The 20,715-nt window shown below is 34.1% G+C and overlaps 1 protein-coding gene across 1 annotated transcript; it reads left to right on the top strand.

The window, feature by feature from the left end:
- The first annotated feature begins 1,141 nt into the window (after nucleotides 1–1,141).
- LOC131073208 (pentatricopeptide repeat-containing protein At1g63330) lies at nucleotides 1,142–19,104 on the top strand. The gene is made up of 2 exons (XM_059213270.1): nucleotides 1,142–3,149; nucleotides 18,547–19,104. Exons 1-2 carry the CDS (start codon nucleotides 1,350–1,352, stop codon nucleotides 19,102–19,104), a joined length of 2,358 nt encoding a protein of 785 aa, XP_059069253.1. The 5' UTR covers nucleotides 1,142–1,349.
- Nucleotides 19,105–20,715: the final 1,611 nt, after the last annotated feature.

Consider the following 20,715-nt stretch of genomic DNA (forward strand, 5'->3'; position numbering starts at 1 on the left):
GTATCCTTCTCGAGGAGCCTCTAGAAGGATACTTCTCGACTTATTCTATATATATTATTTTATATATATAATATTAATACATACATACATACATACATACATACATACATACATACATACATATGTATGTATGTATGTATGCTAGTTAGTCATCAACGTTTCAGATCACACTCTGTGATCCATCATGATGATGAATGAGATTTTAGGAAGATGAAAAGTCAATAAGTATTTTTCTATTATTTGACATTCTTCAATGTCACAAAATTGACATTATTCTAAATATAATCTAATCTTCAAGTGATCTAAATCATTATTGTTACAATGTTGATTAACTAGGCAACATGTTATAAATTTTATTTTCTAATGCATCTCTTTCATCAATGTTGACATGCTTTCTTATAAAACTTATGTTTAGTTCATGCTCATAAGACTTAAGACTCTACAAAATAACTTTTTTTAAGGTTAGAAAAGTTTTCCATTTTGTAGCGCTACATTTTCTAATCTTTTCACTCTCAAATTTCACTATCTTAGAAAAATCTAAACTTGTATACCAATAAAATGATGTGTTATTTCTTTTTTATTTTCATATTTAATAAAATCCACATATATCTATAATTAAAAAAACTTGAATTACATGCATTGACATGGAAGGAAATCGCAATATAACCTTATAGGTATATAGTGTATTTTGAGAATCCCATTTTATTGTATTGTTATACATCTTATGGTAGAAAAATATAACAAAAGAATATCAAATTATTATTTAAAAATGTCAAAATTTTAATATTATTACTACTATTTATAAAACTTCCAATTTTAATTAAAAAAAATGCATCTCTTGTTTAATGTGTCCTTATATGCCAAAAACATATTGAATAGTGAAATTTAAAATTATTTATTTAAAATTTAGTTTTATAAATTTCAATAAATTAATTATTTATATTATAAAATACGTAGCTATATATGATTTAAAAATAATAAATTGATTATATACTATCAAATATAAATATTATTTCAATAAAAATAAAATTATCTATGACAGGGTTTGTGGCTTCGGAAAATCCGTCAAATAAATGTTTTAAAAAACTAAATAAATCATATTTGCTTTTAGGTTTTAAAAAATAGATAAATCATATTTGCTTTTATTTCAGCTGTTGACAAGAAGAGAAGATATTTTAGGGTTTCGATCTTCTCTGCCCTGTTAACCGCAAGAAGATGCAGATGATGCACAGCTTGAAGATATTTTAGGGTTTTGATAGATAAATCATATTTGCTTTTATTTCAGCTGTTGACAAGAAGAGAAGATATTTTAGGGTTTTGATCTTCTCTGCCCTGTTAACCGCAAGAAGATGCAGATGATGCACAGCTTGAAATGGATGCGATACCCCCTCTTTAAACAGGTAACTTCTCATTCTCTTCATTTTTCAAAACAATACTGCAAAACACACACACACAAGCAGGACAAATTTAATATTAAGCACTTCACTCAGTCCATTACTGCCCTCTGTAAATCGGGAAACACAAACAAGGCCTGGGACCTCTTCCACTACGCCCTCTCAATGTCGTATCCTCTCGATGTCGTATCCTTCACCGCTCTGTTAGGTGGCCTTGTAAACTCTGGTGATCTCTGTAGAATCAAACCCCTTCTTGCTGAAATGGGAGAGCTGGGAATACATCCAAATGTTATCACTTATAGCACCCTCATAAAGGCTTTGTGTAAACGGAATCAAATTGAGGAAGCGCATAAGCTCTTGCAGAGAATGAGGCATGATCATTGTTTTCCTGATATTGTTACATTTAACACTCTGATCGATGGAAACTGCAAGAGTGGTAGAATAAGTGAAACTCTTATTTTAGTAGCTGAAATGATACAGGACGGCCTTTCTCCTAACAACGTTACATACAGTACCCTAATATGTGGTCTTTGTAAGGTAGGCAGGGAAGACGAAGCTATCAGATTACTAGCTGGAATGAGACATGGGTACTGTTCCCCAGATATTGTTACATATAACAATCTGATAGATGGTCTTTGCAAAGTAGAAAGAGTAGATGAAGCTCTAGAATTAGTAGCTCAAATATTACAAGACGGCCATTTTCTTAACATCCATACTTATACTAATCTGATAGATGGCTTTTACAAGGCTGGAAAAACAGACAAAGCCTACAATCTGTTTGTACGCATGATGGAGTTTGGTCCTCTGCCCGATGAAGTGACATTTAGTGCAGTTATTGATGGACTGTGCAAAGATGGCAGGATGGACAAGGCTTGGGATTGTTTTCATATCATTTCCAAAAAAGGTTTACAGCCAAATGTAATTACTTATAGTTCTTTGATGTGCGGCCTTTGCAAATTACATGAGTTGGATAAGGCTCAAAAGTTGTTCAAAGAGATGCTAAGGAGAGGTTGCTCCCCAAATGTTGTTACCAACAACATTCTAATTGATGGTTTGATTCAGAGTAACAGGGTAAAGGAAGCATTTAGTCTTATTTCTGAGATGGAAAACATGGGACATCTTTCTGATGTAATTACATATAACACACTAATAGGTGCATTCTGTAGAAAAAGAGACATGGATATGGTAGGCAAGATGTTAGAGGAGATGGCAATGAGGAATTTGAAACCTAACGAAGTGACATACAACACAGTCATTTGTGGTCTGTGCAAGGCAGGGGATCTTTCTACAGCTCATTCACTCATGAATAAGATGCCTGATGAAGGCTTGACACCTAATGCATTCACTTATAACTGCCTGATTGATGCCCATTGCAAAATTGGTGAAATAGATAAGGCCTTGAAGCATTTTTCAAACATGAAAGTGGTTGATATTTCTCCAACTGTTGTAACCTATACTATGTTGATTAAATATTTCTGCAAGGAAAACAAACTTGACAGGGCTCTCTCAATGCTGAAAGAGATGAGGACAAAGGATTTGGTTCCAGATATTTTTACTTACGACAGCTTATTCCGCGCCTTCAAGCAAAGACATGATCTTGTAAAAACATTTTGGTTGATGGATCAGATGAAGAAAGAAGGCTGTGCTCCAAGTGATGCAATTGTCAGGACACTTAACTGGCTGGTTGATGTTGGTGAAATGAAAAAATTAAGTGACTTTGTAAATGATGATTCTTTTATTATTTCTAAAGGAGCGTAACTCACATGCCGTGGTAACTGCTAGCCATATCTTTGGAGTGTCCGTCATTTTCAGGTAATTGTATCTCAGATATTTTAAAATGAGTTGCAGCAACCCAGAGTTTTGAACTTCTGTTTCAAGAGATGACTTCTGCTTCAAGTTTTTTTCTGTTAATAATATCTTATTCTATGCTGACTTCTTTAACATGAGTTATCATAATTAAAATATTATGCTCGGGTGAAGTTTAGTATGTGCATCATAGAGAGCAGAACTTCATTGTCCTAATTGCCACACTAATTGCCACCATTGTTGCATAAGAAATAAGCCACCATAAGGCCATTAAAAAGTTTATTGTTCACAGTATTAGGGATTTCAATTTCATCATCCAAAGCGGCCAAATTAAGGGAGAAACACTGCCTCATGAAAATAAAAGCTATGAGAGAAAACTTGTGGATATGACTCAAAGCCTGATGTAGGAGTGGAAAAAGAGAAGGAAAAGGGAGAAGATAAGAATTAGAAGAAAACGAGAGAAAAAGGTAAGGGAAAGGAAGTAACTAGGGAACAAGAGTGAATATACATGAAAATTGATTCTAATCTAGACATAGGCCCCAAAAGCGGCGAGTCCAACACACCTTTCCCTTTTAATTTCCAAACTATAGTGAAGACCCCATCTATTAAAAGGATTATGTTGTTTATCCAAGACTCTATGCAAAGTGCTATGAAAACATTGTCTTCCCCATTTTGGTTAGAGACATCCTTGTATGGAAAAAGGAAGATTGAGTCTTCTAGGAAGCCACCAAAGGATATTGTGTCACAATTGCTTCAATCCGCTCCTTCTCCAAAGGCCAAGAAGCTCAAGATTGTTGCAAGGATAGTGGTAGATGAAAAATCAAATTACCTGTTCTTGGAGATTGTTCATCCCATTAGGAAAAAAGACTCAAGTCAAGCCATTAGCTAATTTTAACATGACCAAGACTGACATGGGGCCTCCTAACCAATATGTGAATTCACACAACTTCTAGGTGACTACCACTAAGTTGACAAAGAAGAGTTAAAAGCATTGGTAAAAGCTTAGAGAAATAGAATAGACATTGTGGAATATATGATAGTAAATTTCATTTTAGAAGAAGAGAAAGAACAAGCCTAGAATCCCATGGTAGGTTTTGAGAGGATGGTGGAAAGATTTCCTCATGTGATTATAGCAATATATCTCGTTCCTCAAGTAAATTAGCATCGAAGATATGAAAAGAATTAACCCCAAAATCGAGAACAACAAATGAATTAGTCTATCAAGATAACATACTATTTCTAATCTTTATAACACCTTAGAGATTGAAAGATTTACTAGAAGTGCATGCAATAGGGGAGATATTGATCCAACTTTTCAAGCATTACAAGGAGTTAATTTTTCTGACATTGCTATCCCTTCTAAAAGGGCAAAGAGAAGGTTCCCTGACCACTTGTTTGAATCACTACACAATCTCCTAATTTATAAGCATTAGTGCTACATGGAACTGTTCTTCCATCTTCCATAAACTTTGTTCCAGTAATGGCTTAACTAGTACCATGGGGAGTGAAGATTGGTCCTCTCAATTTGGGAGTACAATTGAATGACCTACTCAAAGATTCTAGAAATAATCTACCCAAATTTAGGGGTGATGGGAAAGTATCCATTAATGAGCATTTGGCAACATTTTATGTTGCATATGGGTTCCTTGGTGTATGGTGTAGGAGCACCTATGAAGACCTATGAAGACAAGGTACACTAGGGTCACTGATAGGCACTATTGAGGATTCAATGAGGAAAGGAGTCAAAAGAGACCTTTAAGGTCTTCAATCAATGTAATGTGACCATTAGAGCCAATAAATGATATAAAATGTAATGAAAAGATCAAAAGTTGTACAATTGTCAAAATTGGCAATTAGGCCTAAAATAGGCTATTTTTGGGTTTATAGGGTAGAATAGGTAATATAATGAATAAAATCATGTAATAATGTTTAAAAGGTCATTTAATGACCATTTGAGTTGGTTGCGATGGTTAGGCTTCAAATTGCAAGTTGATAAATGAAATTGTCAATCTTGACAACTTTTTGAACAACTTTTGTTGCTATTTTGCAAAATATGGTAGTTATAGGTAGTTGAAGGTTGGTTTCGGCCTTAGAAGGCTTGGAGCACTATAAAATAATGTATTTCAATCCATTTTAAGAGAGAGAGTTGATGTATGGTCGAAGACAAAGTGTTTTGAGCAATAAAATTGTATTTTAATGTGCATTTTCTGAGTTTGCACGTTCTTACAATTTGTTCTTTGACATTTTTGATGGATTTGAAGATATATATATTTAAAAGAAATTTGTTTTGAGATGATAGGCAGATGAGTTAAATTCATTTTGGTGGTAGTGGCATCCAATTTGGTTTTCATTTGTTAAAGTTATCAAAGTTTTTGTCAAAAACTGCCAAAACCCTTGTTTAGGGCATACCGTGATAATGAAAATGTTATTTCTTTGTTTGGTTTGCATTTCAAGACCCCACACTTGGTCAGGATGTTGGAGGAGATGTATTATAACTTTCATAAAAATTGCAGGAAGCCATGATAAGTTTGACATGAGTTATGGGTGGAGGAAGTGAGTAGTTTGCAGAGGGTGACATAATGACAGTCATAGAAAAATGTAGCTTGATGCGGGGGCCATATCTCGGAGTTAAACCGTTGGATTTGTGTACATTTTGGATATGTTGTTCGAAATCAATATCTTTAGAATCTCATCGGAGAGATTGAGGAGTTTTGAACCGGTTCAAAATTTATATACCTTTGTGTATAGGTATATCTAAGAGGACAACAAGAAGGTAATTTTGATTTTATTTAATCAAAAAGTCATTTTTGATTAGCCTAATGGTATGATGGAGTGTGAACAGAGCCTTGGGTGAGTAGTGAAGTCATTCTAATGCTTAGAGGGACCTTTGAATGGAGGGTTTGTGTGTTGGCTTTGTGAAGGTTGCAATTGACTCTCATAAAGACAGCATAACAATGTTTTGTTTGGAGTTGTTGCAGACCTGCTTAAGGTCATGGTTGGGTGTAAACCATCAAATACAATCTTAGAATAGTCTACCAAGGTGTTAGGGTATTGAAACCCCAAGTGCAAGGTGTGAATCCTAGTTGTGATTATTGCAATGAAGAGGCATATTGTTGTCATGATCAAGAAAGGTCAATGATGGTGTTAAGTTAGTATGTGGAGTTTGGTGGATTAAGGATGCATGCTTTGACCATTGAAAGGTCTTGATAGGTGATTTGAGCAAGTGTGTTTGAATCAAGCAAGGTTGAGGGGTAAGGTTGTCCAAGAGTTTTTGTTGAGATCCACTACTCTTTGCATCAGTGTATAACATGAAGACGTTGTTGTAAGGTTGTTTGTCAAATCTTTAATTAAAGGTACCGCAAAATGGTTTTACCACTTGACCACCAAATCAATTGATTCATGGGACACTATAAGGACAAAATTTGAAGATAGTTTTAAAGTGCTAAAGATGAACATTACTTGTTGGCTTAGTTGACACAAATTAAGAAGGATATCCACAAGCCTAGGAAGGAATTTCTAGCAAAATTTAATAAAATCATAAATCAAATTTCCCAAGCAAAGAGATGAACCACTAATAATTATAAAATGTTTCTTTATTAATTCAATTCCTCCAAATATAAGTTTTTATTTAAGAAGGGCTAGGGTGGTAGGTTTGGTTATTGCTCAAACTACAACTATTGAACTTGAAGACTACTTCATAACTGTGGGAAAGTGGAAGAAAGAACTACAATAGCTGGGAACACCCAGCCTTTGACATCTTTAGATATTGTAGTCCAAAGATTAGCCAATAATATTGTAAATCCTTTTATAGTGGTGATCCTTTCTACCTCTTTTCTCATTTGAACAAAAAGCTTTGTTTATTATTGCAAGATAGGCTCCATGGGATACATGATTTGTGTATATCCATATGAGAAAACCTTACTTCTTTGGTTTTCCTCCAATGATGTGCCATGTGTTGACATGATAGAGGAAGAAGGTCATACATTATAAAGGGCTCCTCGAGTCTTCGATGATGTGCCACATATGGTGATAGTCCAAGTTCCAACTCCAACACTCTTGGCTAGATGTCTCTGGGTCTATGAGGAGGGACTATGTAGAATTTAAGGCTGCCATGACCTGATACAAAAAACATGACACAACCCATGTGTTTGGCATGCCAGTGATTTTAAGAAGATAAGTAAACTCACAAACTTTCCAACACATAGGTGGACAAGCACTGCCATTTCAAATCAGATCTTTCTGAATGACATTTAAATGAAAATTTTATCCTCCTTCTAGAAGGCTATAAAAACTAGAGACGGGAAATGATAAAGAGAGGATTTTCTTTTTAGAAAACAATATGATCTAATGGGATCCTATTTTCTTCCATGTTCTCAAAACTGAAATGTATTAGCTTTAGAGAGAGATTGAATCTTTGTGTAAGTGATCAAGTTTTCTGAAAAATCTTGTGAAAAGTACAACTAAATGAGATGATCCAATTTGGTTTTGTAAAGTCTCTAAATTGGTAGTCGAGCCTTAATATTATTCTAAATACCAAATTGTGTCATGTTGCCTTTCTTAATGTTCCTAGTAATGTTAATGTTATGTGCTAAGTTTACTCACTGAATTCTATTTGTGTTTTTTTTGGATTCTTCTCTATAGAATTATGAATCATGTGCATAGATCAGTCCTTTGTGTTCATAAAATGAATTTTAGATTATACTATCCTTGTAAAACCATAATGGGGTCTTACCATGAATCATAGGATTGTCTATTGAGGCTGTACCTTTATAGGCACCCTCCCTCAATTGGATTAGAATGTTGTGTCCTATGTCGGAGTTACTTTGAATGCTTTATTCTTTTTGATATTTTGGTATTGTGATGTATTGTGCCTTCTCCGTTCAATAGTCAACCTCAGTACCTATTGTTTGCAGATGTTTTTTGAGGATTTCCCTACTTTTCTGAGTTTCCTTTGTGATTTCCAATTGAGCTAGGTTTAGGCTACCTTCTTTCCCCTTTCCAACTCACCTTTCCAACTCACCTTTCCAAAATAACAAAGAGCCCTCTTCTAAAATCCCAGAGGTCATTCCATAGGATGCAACCGATCCCACACCTATGGAACTTCTCGACTGTTTCGCTTTAAGTCTTTGGACCTAATTGGGGATCAACAATATTTTTTGGCATGCTCAGTGGGACCACCCTAAACAACCCTACTTTGGGATGGTTTTCTCAAGAAAATACGATTAAAAATTACTCCTATTATTTCCTACAAGAGAGCTCATTTATGGCTTCCCCTCAGAAGAGGAGGTTAACTTGACGGTCGAAGAGATCTTGTGTGATGTATACAAAATAGTTAAGGGCCATTAATGTAGAAAGAATGTTGCATCAGTCTTACTAGGCCAAGACTCCCCAGTTTCAACACCAAGAAGTGGAGAGAGGAGGATTGCTAACTATAGTCCCCAATCAATCGAGCATGGATGTTCTTGTGGAATAGGATATTACCTCTAAAGAGGAAGATTCTATCTAGAACTGCACATTTTCCCTTCCTTTCTTAGAAAAATGTCTTCTTTCCAATTTCACTCAACCCAAATGATTTCACTTTACAAGGGCGGACCCATAGTTTGGAGGTCAAACTGGTCATTTGAATCACGAGTGGAAACCTTCACGCAAGCCTCAAGTCCCGATGGCCAAGTGACAAGAGATGATGGCAATAATGACAAAGAGATTCTTGTATCTAAATTGAACAAGGAGGCCACCCAAGAGACCTACCAAGACGAAAGCAATATGGATGATTCTAATTTCTGGGAGAAGTTCAAGCTATTCTGCAATTCTCTAGAAGCGAGTCCCGAACTTGTGAAATACAAAGAGCCTCCTTCTAAAGGACATCAATTGGGCTCAGAAGAGGTGGCAGTCAATGGTGACTTGATAACTCAATTGAAATGGCCCATTGTACCCATGTGTGGATGCCCTATAAGAATTATAGAATGACAAACATGTAAAATTGTTTTGATTTTATCCTTTTCCGAACACAATGATGACTTATCAAAGGTAAGATCTTTTACTTAGTTTTCATTATATGATAATACTTCCCTAATTTTTTTTCCCTTTTGCGGTAAGGCCCAACGTGCTGAAAATTTAGTCCTCTTTTTATTCTCAGTTTTTCCTCACAAATAGAAAAGTTGTATAAGATTAGGAAGAAAGATGAGTTATTTTCAGAATCCGATTAATGGATTTATTTATTTTAAACTTTTTAAAGATTCTAGAAGTAGGATAGTTTTCTTTTCCATGAAATGCTACTACACAATTGCCCTTTAAGGTTGTGTATAGTTTTAATAAAGTGGTTTTTCTTTTCTTTTAGGATTTGCACAAGTTTGGTTATTACAGCACAATTACTCCAAATCTCTGAAGCTTTTTGCAACCATAGGTGGTAAGTATGGAGTTGGGTATTTTTTCTACCCATTTGTCGGTTATCATATAATGTGTGTGTCTGTTGCCCTTGTAAATCATTCAGGAATAAGAGTTTCAATAGTACATAGAAAGCAAAAAAATTCTACCTATTTTTTTACCAACCTAATATTGTTGGTAGTTTGGTTGTTGTTGACCTCCCGAGATTTAAGCATTTGTATGTTGTTGACATTTAGTGTGTTGTTGGTTTTGTTGTTGTGCTCCTAATTTTTTATACTGGAAGACAACATTTTGTTGATATTTATCATAGTTAGTTCCTACAATAATAGGTCTAAAGATGGTGATTTGCAAGAGGTACTGTAGCAACTTAGGTATGCGAATATGCCCAAAGGTGTATCCACTAGTGACACTATAACTAGAATTATTGGTCTCTTTAAATTGTGACACATCAAATTGGTAGGTAGCTTGGCACCTTGTCGGGAAAGTGACGGAAAGTAACAATTTGAATTTAAATTTAGCATTGTCTCACTATCAGATTGTTCACCTAAGCAGTCATACTTCACTGAATCACAAATGTGTACCGCAAAGACTATCACTAGAGATCCAAAAGAACCAAAATAAATCATTATTTTCTATCTCAATTATCTACAAGAAATCTCCATACATTGGCACATCTTCTATACCAACTTCCTTTCACCACACTACACTGAACTACATTTGGACCCAAAACTTTGCTAAGTAACACATCCAGACCAAAAAGTTTGACATCAATGACAACATGAACTCATATTTACAATAAAGGGCCTATACAATCGTTACCACCATATTATTTCGATAGGATAACTATATAAAATTCTCCAACCAAAATATAGGGTAAAGAGCCAACTAAAGAACAAACAAATCTTATATGGTTTCAAAGAAAGACCTTATTCAAAAGCTAGTTAGAGCATAAACATTACTAAGCATTATCATAACCCTAGAATCAAAGCAATAAGATAACAAAGAGATTGAATTTCTACCTCTATAGGTCATTAAGAAAAAATTATCCTACGAGGGTTTCAAAAGCAAGCCAATCCCACAACAAATCATTGCATACTAGTACGAAGACAATTCCCTCCTCTCCAAAACTTAGCATAGATAATTTCTATATATTTAATTGAAATTTTTGTTTCTTAAACGAAAATAGTTTTTGGGTTTTGAACAAGAATAAGATATGAGGTAGCACTTGATTGAGGGATCCTTCTCAAATCCCTCACATTCCAAGAAATAACAATATTGTATTGATAACATGATATAATTCATCAACTACTCTCTAATCAATTTGACCTTTTTATATTCTTCCTCCCTACTTTTAATCCTTTACCATTCCATCCTTTCTTGATTTTTATTTCGTACACCATGAAGTAGAGGTACTCTCTTTTTACTATTTTCTTTCTTTGCCTATCCTTATGAAGGATTTGAATGATCAACCACTACAAGATACCCCACTTGTCTTTCTATCATGGGAGCAATTCCAATGTCTTCAAGTTGTAGATCTATAGTTTCTTCTTGTTTGTAATCTTTGCCTATATTAGTAGAAGTTGAAAAATTCCTATTGCTAAGTTTACCTATAGCTCTCAAAAAGGATTTACAAAGGGAGGGTTGGGAATCAAAATTGATTCTAAAAAAGACGTATCATGGCTTGCAATATTATTATCCTGATCTATCATAAGGACATCCTCAAAGTTTTCAAGAGCATTGAACTTGTTAGGAGCATCTTCAACTTCGTGAGTTCCATATTTCCATTTTGATCGAGATTTTACGACAGTGAAATCATTTGAGTTTATCATCTTAGGTTGGATTAAGGCATTTTCTTTTACTTTAATACACATAGTCTCTAAATCTTTTGTGGGTCAACATTGATTTTAGGACAATTTCTATTGGTGGTCATATTCATGAGATAAATGGTATATATAGGGTAAAGCTTCATAATCAATTTGTTAGATTTAATCCTAATCTCTCTGATTTAGGAATTTTTTAAGTAATTTAACATAGGGATGAGCTTAAGTATCTACGTTTTGTTCACATCTTGTCTATTTCACATTTGTGTTCTTGTTGAAAGTTGATCTATATTTAGTAAGGTTGTTTTGACATATTTCAGAGAGAGACCAACCCACATTCGCTCTATTGAAAGTGTGAGGCGATGTTGAAATCATTTTTCAATGTGTTTGAACCATTTCTTGGGCAAGAAGGTTTTGTAAATTAAAAAAGAAAAAAGGAGGGATCAGTATTGTTGATTGACTAGATAAATAAGTGCCACTATTATTTGTAGTCCACAACATCTTCTTGTTCATAATGTAACATGATAAATAGTCATGCTACCTTCATAATCAAAATCTATTTTAGAACTAATTCACTCAGACCTATGCGGTCCCATGTCAACACCATCCCTAACTGGATCCTTATACTACATAATCTTTGTTGACGACTACTCTCGAAAAACATGGATATATTTTCTAAAGTGCAAAGACTCAAATGAAGTACTATCTAAGTTCAAAGAATTCAAGGCACTAGTAGAAAACCAGTTAGGGAAGAAAATCAAGGTGTTAAGATCCGACAATGGGGGAGTATACATCTGACAACTTCAAAGACTTTTGTAATTCTGTTGGGATTAAGAGGGAGTATACTGTACCATATAATTCACAACAGAATGGAGTAGCAGAAAGAAAGAACAGAACCATAATTGAAGCAACAAAAGCCATGACGCATGACCAAAACTTACACACTTCATTCTGGGCAGAAGCTTCAAATACAACAGTCTACATTCAAAACAGATGTCCGCACTCAATTCTAGAAAACATAACTTCTAAAGAAGCTTTTACAGGGAACAAACCAGACTTAAGTCATTTAAGGATATTTGGCTGTCCCGTATATATACACATTCCTAAAGAAAAGATGACAAAACTAGAACCATCCGAAAAAGAGGTATCTTCGTTGGCTATAGTGAAAATACTAAAGGATATCGCATTTACATTCCAGGGAAAAAATCTGTTGAGATAAGTAGAGATGTAAAGTTTGAAGAAAACACTACACTCAAAGAACCTGAGGATGATAACATTACTAAAGAAGAAGAAGATCGCATAACTGAGATTGAGAGGGAGAATATCATAGAAAATTCCGAACCTTCAGACACTGAGAGGGAGGACATCATAAGAGCTTCTGAACCTCTTGTTGATGAAAATATTGAAACACTCAATAACAAGAAAAGACCTCTGTGGGCAAGGAAAATGATTGAAGAGAATAATGTAGAACCAAATGAAATTTCCAAAGAAAATAAGAGAACAAGAACTCTAAAATATTATGCTGCACTTCTAACCGAAATCACAAATTCTGAACCAACAAATGTCAGAGAAGCTTTATCAAAACAGGCTTGGAAAGATGCTATGGTTGAAGAATATCAATCATACTAAAGAATGATGTTTGGGATATAGTGCCTAGACCAAAAGACAAATTAGTTGTCTCATCCAAGTGGTTATTCAAGATCAAATATGCATCTGATGGCAGCATTGAAAAACATAAAGCTCGCTTTGTGGCCAGGGGATTCTCTCAGAAAGCAGGAATTGATTACGAAGAGACATTTGCCCCAGTTGCCTGGTATACGTCAGTTGAACAATCATTGCAATTGCAGCATCCAAAGGATGGAAAATTCACCAAATGGACGTAAAGACTACCTTCCTAAATGGTTCAATTGAAGAAGTATATATAGAACAACCAGAAGAATTCACCATACGTGATAAAAATTGCTATGTTTCTAAACTAAAGAAAGCTCTCTATGGGCTAAAACAAGCACCTAGGGCCTGGTATGCAAGGATAGACAATTATCTCTCCAAACTAGGGTACTCCAAGAACCTAGTAGATCCCAACATCTACTTCAAGGCTTCAAACGACAATATGATTATATTGGTCCTTTATGTGGATGATCTTTTGATAACAGGAAAGGATAATCTCATTGTGAAATGTAAGCAAGATCTGGCAGCAGAATTCGATATGAAGGATCTAGGGCTTCTACATTATTTTCTAGGATTAGAAGTATGGCAGAAGAAAAACTACATCTTCCTAAATCAAGGAAAGTACACCACAGATATTCTAACTAGATTTGGGATGATGGAGTGTAAGCCACTAGCTACACCAATGGAAACTAATTTGCACAAGTTAAAAATTTGAGGCAGAAGATTCAGAACCTACAGATCCCACACTGTACAGACAAATCGTCGGTTCACTCGTGTATTTGGTAAATACACGTCCTGATATCTACTATGCTACAAATGTATTAAGTCACTTCATGTGTGAACCTAAGAAGACACATCTAATGGCTGCTAAACGCATTCTAAGATATTTACGAGGCACAATCGGACTTGGCTTAAAGTATGAAAATGTTGAGATTAAACTTGAAGGATATTCTGATTCTGATTGGGCCGGAAGTACCACTGACCGTAAAAGTACTACAGGGTGTTGCTTCAGTCTTGGTTTTGCTATGATATCTTGGTTCAATAGAAAACAATTAGCAGTTGCACAAAGCTCTACTGAAGCAAAATATATGGCAGCCTCCATGGGAGCTCGTGAAGCGGTATGGTTGAGAAAGTTATTATTTGGATTATTTGGAAAAACTCTGAATTCAACAATAATTCACTGTGATAATCAGAGCTGTATCAAGCTCTCAGTAAATCCAGTTTTCCACAATCGATCCAAACGTATTGAGATCCCTTATCACTACATAAGAGATATGGTAGATCGAAACGTCATAAAACTAGTGTACATCAGTACTGAAGAACAAAATGTTGATATCTTCACCAAGCCACTTGCAAGATTGAAGATAAAATACTTCAGAAGTAAACTTGGTATGACTAGATTATAATTGAGATTATTAGGATGAAATTCCTACCATGTGTAATTTGTTCATGAATAAATAAATAAAATGTATATTGCAATATTCTAACTGTGTTCAAGAAGATGACGATCTTCTTATGTTTAAGGTTACTATTTCAAGGTGACGATCTTGACAATAGTTGACCAAGTGTCAAGATTGACTACATTAAGTTGTTGTCCCGGACTGTGCTGGATATCTTGATCCTAAAGTATGTGATCATCTCATAATTGACTTCTTAAGTGATTGTCCCAGACTGAGTCGAATATCATGATAGTGAGTCTATTGTCATGACAAGACTATATTAAATATTGTCCCGAATTGTGTCGGAAGTCATGACAGAATATGCTCCCAAGAAAATTACTTAGATCCACTCTTGCTAAGAGGGAGTGTTAAGATATAGCCCTCGTGAATATAACTGATGGTAAATCGGTTATTATATATATATGATCGATGCCTGAAAGTCATTCTGGAGAGTGCTATTAAGACACAGTCCCGATATGTAGATGGACATAAACTTTGTATACAATGCGATGATTATCACAGTGAGCACGATATTTATCGTGCCACTGTGATTACATTACAATACACACTGTAATGTAATCACAGTGGGCACGATAGTTATCGTGCCCATGTGATTCTCGATCGCATTATATTAACGAAGCATGCAGTTCGGAAATTAAACATAAACAAACTAATTGTTATGAACGGTTGCCTCCGTAGGGGCATGTCCATACGTGGCAAATGCCACGTATGGACATGTCCCTACATAGGCAACCTTTCCTCTTGTATTTAAACCGGATTCAATGATGGAGACGATCAATAACTCACGACAATCAGTCTTCCAGAATCACTGTCATTATTCTTCAATCCATATTTCACAACATACACATATAGACAAGCATACATTCACTATTTGTGGTTCGTAAGATGTTCATTATAGTTTGCTATCTATTTTCCAACATTTAGTTCCATTATAGATTGTATTATTGAAGATCCAATCTATAATTTGCAAACTATTTTTCAACATTTAGTTCCATTATAGATTGGATTGTTGAAGATCCAATGTATAGTTTTCTAACTATTTTTCAACATTTATTTCCATATGAACCGATCTATTATATATTTGGTTCTTTTTTTTTCAAATGTGCAACTCACTGACCTTTGTAGACCCATCAATCTAGGTGCTATTTTTTTTTTTCTATTATAAAGCCTTTATCACATGTGGTAGTTGTTAAAAATTGTATCATCTTGCTATGACATTCTTTAAGTTTCTAAGTGCAAATTAGAAAAAAAATCATTATAATTTTTAATTGCCTTCTCAAATTAGAGTATTTCTTTTGTGAATGTAAATAATATGTTGCTTCCTTCCTTAGAAATGATATCACACTAAATTATATAGTGTCATCTTTTTCGATCCATTGAAATTGCCAATGCACTAAAATATATAAAGTGTCAAACTCAAGGGGGCATCAAAATGATAATTGAGGGTTGTTTTCATTTTTGTTCTACCTTATGCACTTTATATTCTCTTACATTTTTTTATATTGTAATTTTAAGTATACAATCAAAAGCATGAAGCCTAATTAAAAATAAACACCTTAGGGCCTTATTAAAAATATGTTTGGGTAGTGTGAATTACTCTTACTATGGATGTGAATGTATTCTCTGCATCAATAACTATCCACTCTTCATTTATTGCTATTGTTGATATAATGTTAAGGGCACATTGTTATAGGCCTCGGTAATTTGTAAATGAAAAAGAATATACTAACCAAAGAAACTAATGGTGAAATTCTATTCATTATTTATATATCTTTCAAAGAGACATGACTATTATAACAAATATTATACTAACCAAATAAGCTAGTGGTGAAAATCTATTCATTCTTTATATATCTTTAAAGGAGACAAGATTATTATAACAAATATAAAGACTGCAGAATAATGGGAACTCATTAAGAATCCTTATCATATTGTTGACTAGAAATGAGACTGTAAATGAAAAATTGATAGCACTAGTGTTGTATTAGGAGACAATGAATGAAAAAAGTTCTAGTTACACATGTCTCTATTTACCCATGTAGATAGTGTGAAAATAAAATTCGATAGGATTTTCACTAGCTCTTTTGGTTAAGAGGACAATCACAATTCATTTAAAAACCCGTTATCCATTTATTTGTAAGAAATATGCTTTGAAAATTGTGTCACTACCTTATTGGATTAGTAGTGGCTGAAATAATTTAAAGGGGAAGCACATGGAAGTTGGATTTAGATAATCAAATTGCAATTGAAATATCTCAAATAGTATATTTATTTTTTTATTTTATTTCCAAAATTAGCAAGGATTATTTTATTTGAATATGTAGTTTGTAATACTAAAAGTTAATTCTATTAGATTTCCACAAACCACGACAATGAAGTAAGCGGTTTCTGGATTTGATTATGTGCAAGATTTTTTAATCATCAACATTTTGGATCACATTTCGTGATCATCATCAGGAAGAATGAGATTTCAGGGAGATGAAAGATCGATAAGTATTTTGCCATCATTTGACATTCTTCAATTTCACAAAATTGGCTTTAATTCTTTATATAATCTAATCTTCAAGTGATCTAAATCATTATTGTTACAATGTTGGTTAACTTAGCAACATGTTACAAATTTTATTAGATGCATCTGTTTCCTCAATGTTTTGAGGTAGTCCTTCACTATCTCCCTCTTGAGACTCCTAGCTTCCATTGTTTTGAGGTAGTCCTTCACCCTCGTCATACCCACCTGAGTTGAGGCCCGTCAAACTTCCTTGTTTCTATTTACACTCCACACAATAAATGGGTGCTGGGGTGGGATGAATTCACTCACATGGAGCCATACACCACCTAGGAAACGAAACCTTGCCCATCTCATGCCATTTCCATGAGGTTATCAAAGTCTCCCCTCCATTCTTCTCGGATGCAATTCTCCACCACCCATCGAACTATCTCCTTCAATTCCAACTCGAAACACCACATCGTGAACATGGATGCCACATCAATATTGCTACGATACTTGAAGGTGGCATTCAAGTATTCCTCTCCCAAAATGATCTTGACTCGTGTCAAGAAATCCCTTTCTTCAAACTGAAAAATATTTGAAACTCTCATTCGATTTCAATCCCCAATAAGCCACCATTGGCTTTGAGGCCCTTAGTGAGAAATCCACGTCCATCATTTTATAGAGAGTGACATTCTTCTTTCTGTGTCTCATAGATTTTTCAACCCTACACTCTGAAATGAAACTAGCATCTTCTTAAGGAAGACTCACCACCCAACGTACTTCCGCCACCCAAGATCTATTAATGATAAATGCTTTGCAATTAATGTCTCATTCCTCCGTAGCCTCACAACAATCATTGCACCAAGGGGTGAACCGATGTTTATTGTATTGTTATACATCTTATCCTAGAAAAATAAAACAAAAGAGTATCAAATTATTATTTAAAGATGTCAAAATTTTAATATTATTACTATTATTTATAAAAGTTTCAATTTTAATTAAAAAAATGCATCTCTTGTTTAGATGTGTCCTTGTATATCAAAAATTTCTTGATTAGTAAAATTTGAATTTAATGAAAAAAATAAGAAATAAATGAATTTAAAAATTACTATATAAATATGTAAACAATTTATATCAATTTTAATTAATTTTAAATTATCTATTTAAAATTTAGTTTTATAAATTTCAATAAATTAATTGTTTCTATTATAAAATACATAGCTATATATAATTAAAAAGAATAAATTGATAATAGACTATCAAATATAAATATTATTTCAATAAAAATAAAATTATCTATGACAGGTTTTGTGACTTTGGGAAAATCCGTGAAATAAATGTTCTAAAAAAATAAATAGAAAAATCTGCTTTGGGGTTTCAAAAAATAGATAAATTATATTTGCTGTTGACAAGAAGAGAAGACATTTTAGGGTTTTGTTCTGCTCTGTCCTCTTAACCCCATGAAGATGAAGATGGAGATGATGCACAGCTTGAAATGGATACGATGCCCCCTCTTTAAATAGGTAATTTCGCCTCATCCTTCTCATTTTTCAAAACAATACTGCAAAACCTCCTCATCTCAACACACACTCAAGCAGGACAAACCCCGCAAATTTAATGTTAAGCACTTCGCTCAGTCCATTACTGCCCTCTGTAAATCGGGAAACACAAACAAGGCCTGGGACCTCTTCCACTACGCCCTCTCAATGAGGAATTTGAAACCTAACGAAGTGACATACAACAAAGTCATTGGTGGTCTGTGCAAGGCAGGGGATCTTTCTACAGCTCATTCACTCATGAATAAGATGCCTGATGAAGGCTTGGCACCTAATGCAATCACTTATAACTGCCTGATTGATGCCCCTTGCAAAATTGGTGAAATAGATAAGGCCTTGAAGCATTTTTCAAACATGAAAGTGGTTGGTATTTCTCCATCTGTTGTAACCTATAATATATTGATTATTTTTTTCTGCAAGGAAAACAAACTTGACATGGCTCTCTCAATGCTGAAGGAGATGAGAACAAAAGATTTGGTTCCAGATGTTTTTACTTACGACAGCTTATTCCGCGCCTTCAAGTGAAGACATGATCTTGTAAAAACATTTTGGTTGATGGATCAGATGAAGAAAGAAGGCTGTGCTCCAAGTGATGCAATTGTCAGGACACTTAACTGGCTGGTTGATGTTGGTGAAATGAAAAAATTAAGTGACTTTGTAAATGATGATTCTTTTATTATTTCTAAAGGAGCGTAACTCACATGCTGTCATTTTCAGGTAATTGTATCTCATATATTTTAAAATGAAGCCATAATAAAAAATGAAAAAATGAAGCATAATAAAAAAGTGGAGTGTCCGTCATTTTCAGGTAATTGTATCTCATATATAGCATAATAAAAAAACTAGTTGTGAGTTGCAGCAACCCAGAGTTTTGAACTTATGTTTCAAGAGATGACTTCTGCTTCTAGTTTTTTTCTGTTAATAATATCTTATTCTATGCTGACTTCTTTAACATGAGTTATCAAAACTAAAAGGATTCCTAATGAGCAAAATATTATGGTCGGGTGAAGTTTAGTATGGGAATCAAACATGATATTTAACCATAGCAGATCATCACTGTCCAAAGTTTGTATATCTTGGTATGAATGTATTGTCTTTGTGTTTTTTATTCATATAGAAATTGATTGGTATGAATGTATTGTATTATTATATATATTGGTATGAATGTATTGTTGTCCCCAAAGTTTGTAAATATTGGTATGAATGTATCTTGGTAATTATTGTATTCTTATCTGAAATTTTTTCAGCAGCAGCTAAGTGCAACCATTCTTATTATTTAATATTTCATTTTTGTGTCATCATTTTTGTTTGAGAGAAAACAAAACTGAAACTTCTTTGTTTTTTTTTTCAATTAAGTAATCTAGTTTTGAAGTGTCTATATTTTGACAAGTAATATTATCTTTGACTTGTAATGTTTATGGGAATTCTTGTGTGGTCTGACGGAGCAGAGAACTTAATAAACATGGAGTTCTAAGGTTGCAGTTATATAAATTTCCAGTCAAATATTTCATCCCAACATCATTCTAGTCCCGTGGCTAAGAGTTTCAAGAGCTTTTGCTATAGTTTAATGGTTGAGTATGAGCGCTCAGACAGGGATTGCAAAAGTTTGGTAGAAATCAATTAGGAATTTTATAGTGGTATCAGAGTTAAAACCCCGCCAGCCTGTGGGATGCTGAAGGTTTTTAGAGAAATGGAAGAAAGGGATTGCTTCTACAATTTCTAGATGGTATAATAGATATTAAAAGATGAAGGATCTATGGAAGGAAAAGGAAAGAGGAATTGTATCCTGAAACAAAAACTCAACCAGAGTCAAAGAAAGATCAAATTGCACCTACTCAAGAGGAAGTTGATGTTTGTGGAGAAACTGAAATGAATGAGAAATGTAAAGTGCTAAAACCAAAAGAAAAATTAGAAGTCATCATTAAAGAAAGGGAGGATATGGACCAACAAGAATCAACCATTGCGCCTACCAATAGAGAATACATAAGTATTCATGATAACCAGGTAGAAGAAAATTCTCTCTTGGGGTTGGCCAAACCAACATTGACTGATCAGCTATGTGAAGGTATGAATCCTACTAATGTTCCATTGCATGAACCAACTTTACATCTTATTGGTAAAGAATCAAATTGTGAT

The sequence above is a fragment of the Cryptomeria japonica genome, chromosome 2 (genome assembly GCF_030272615.1).
Source record: "Cryptomeria japonica chromosome 2, Sugi_1.0, whole genome shotgun sequence".
In the NCBI taxonomy this organism is placed as follows: domain Eukaryota; kingdom Viridiplantae; phylum Streptophyta; class Pinopsida; order Cupressales; family Cupressaceae; genus Cryptomeria; species Cryptomeria japonica.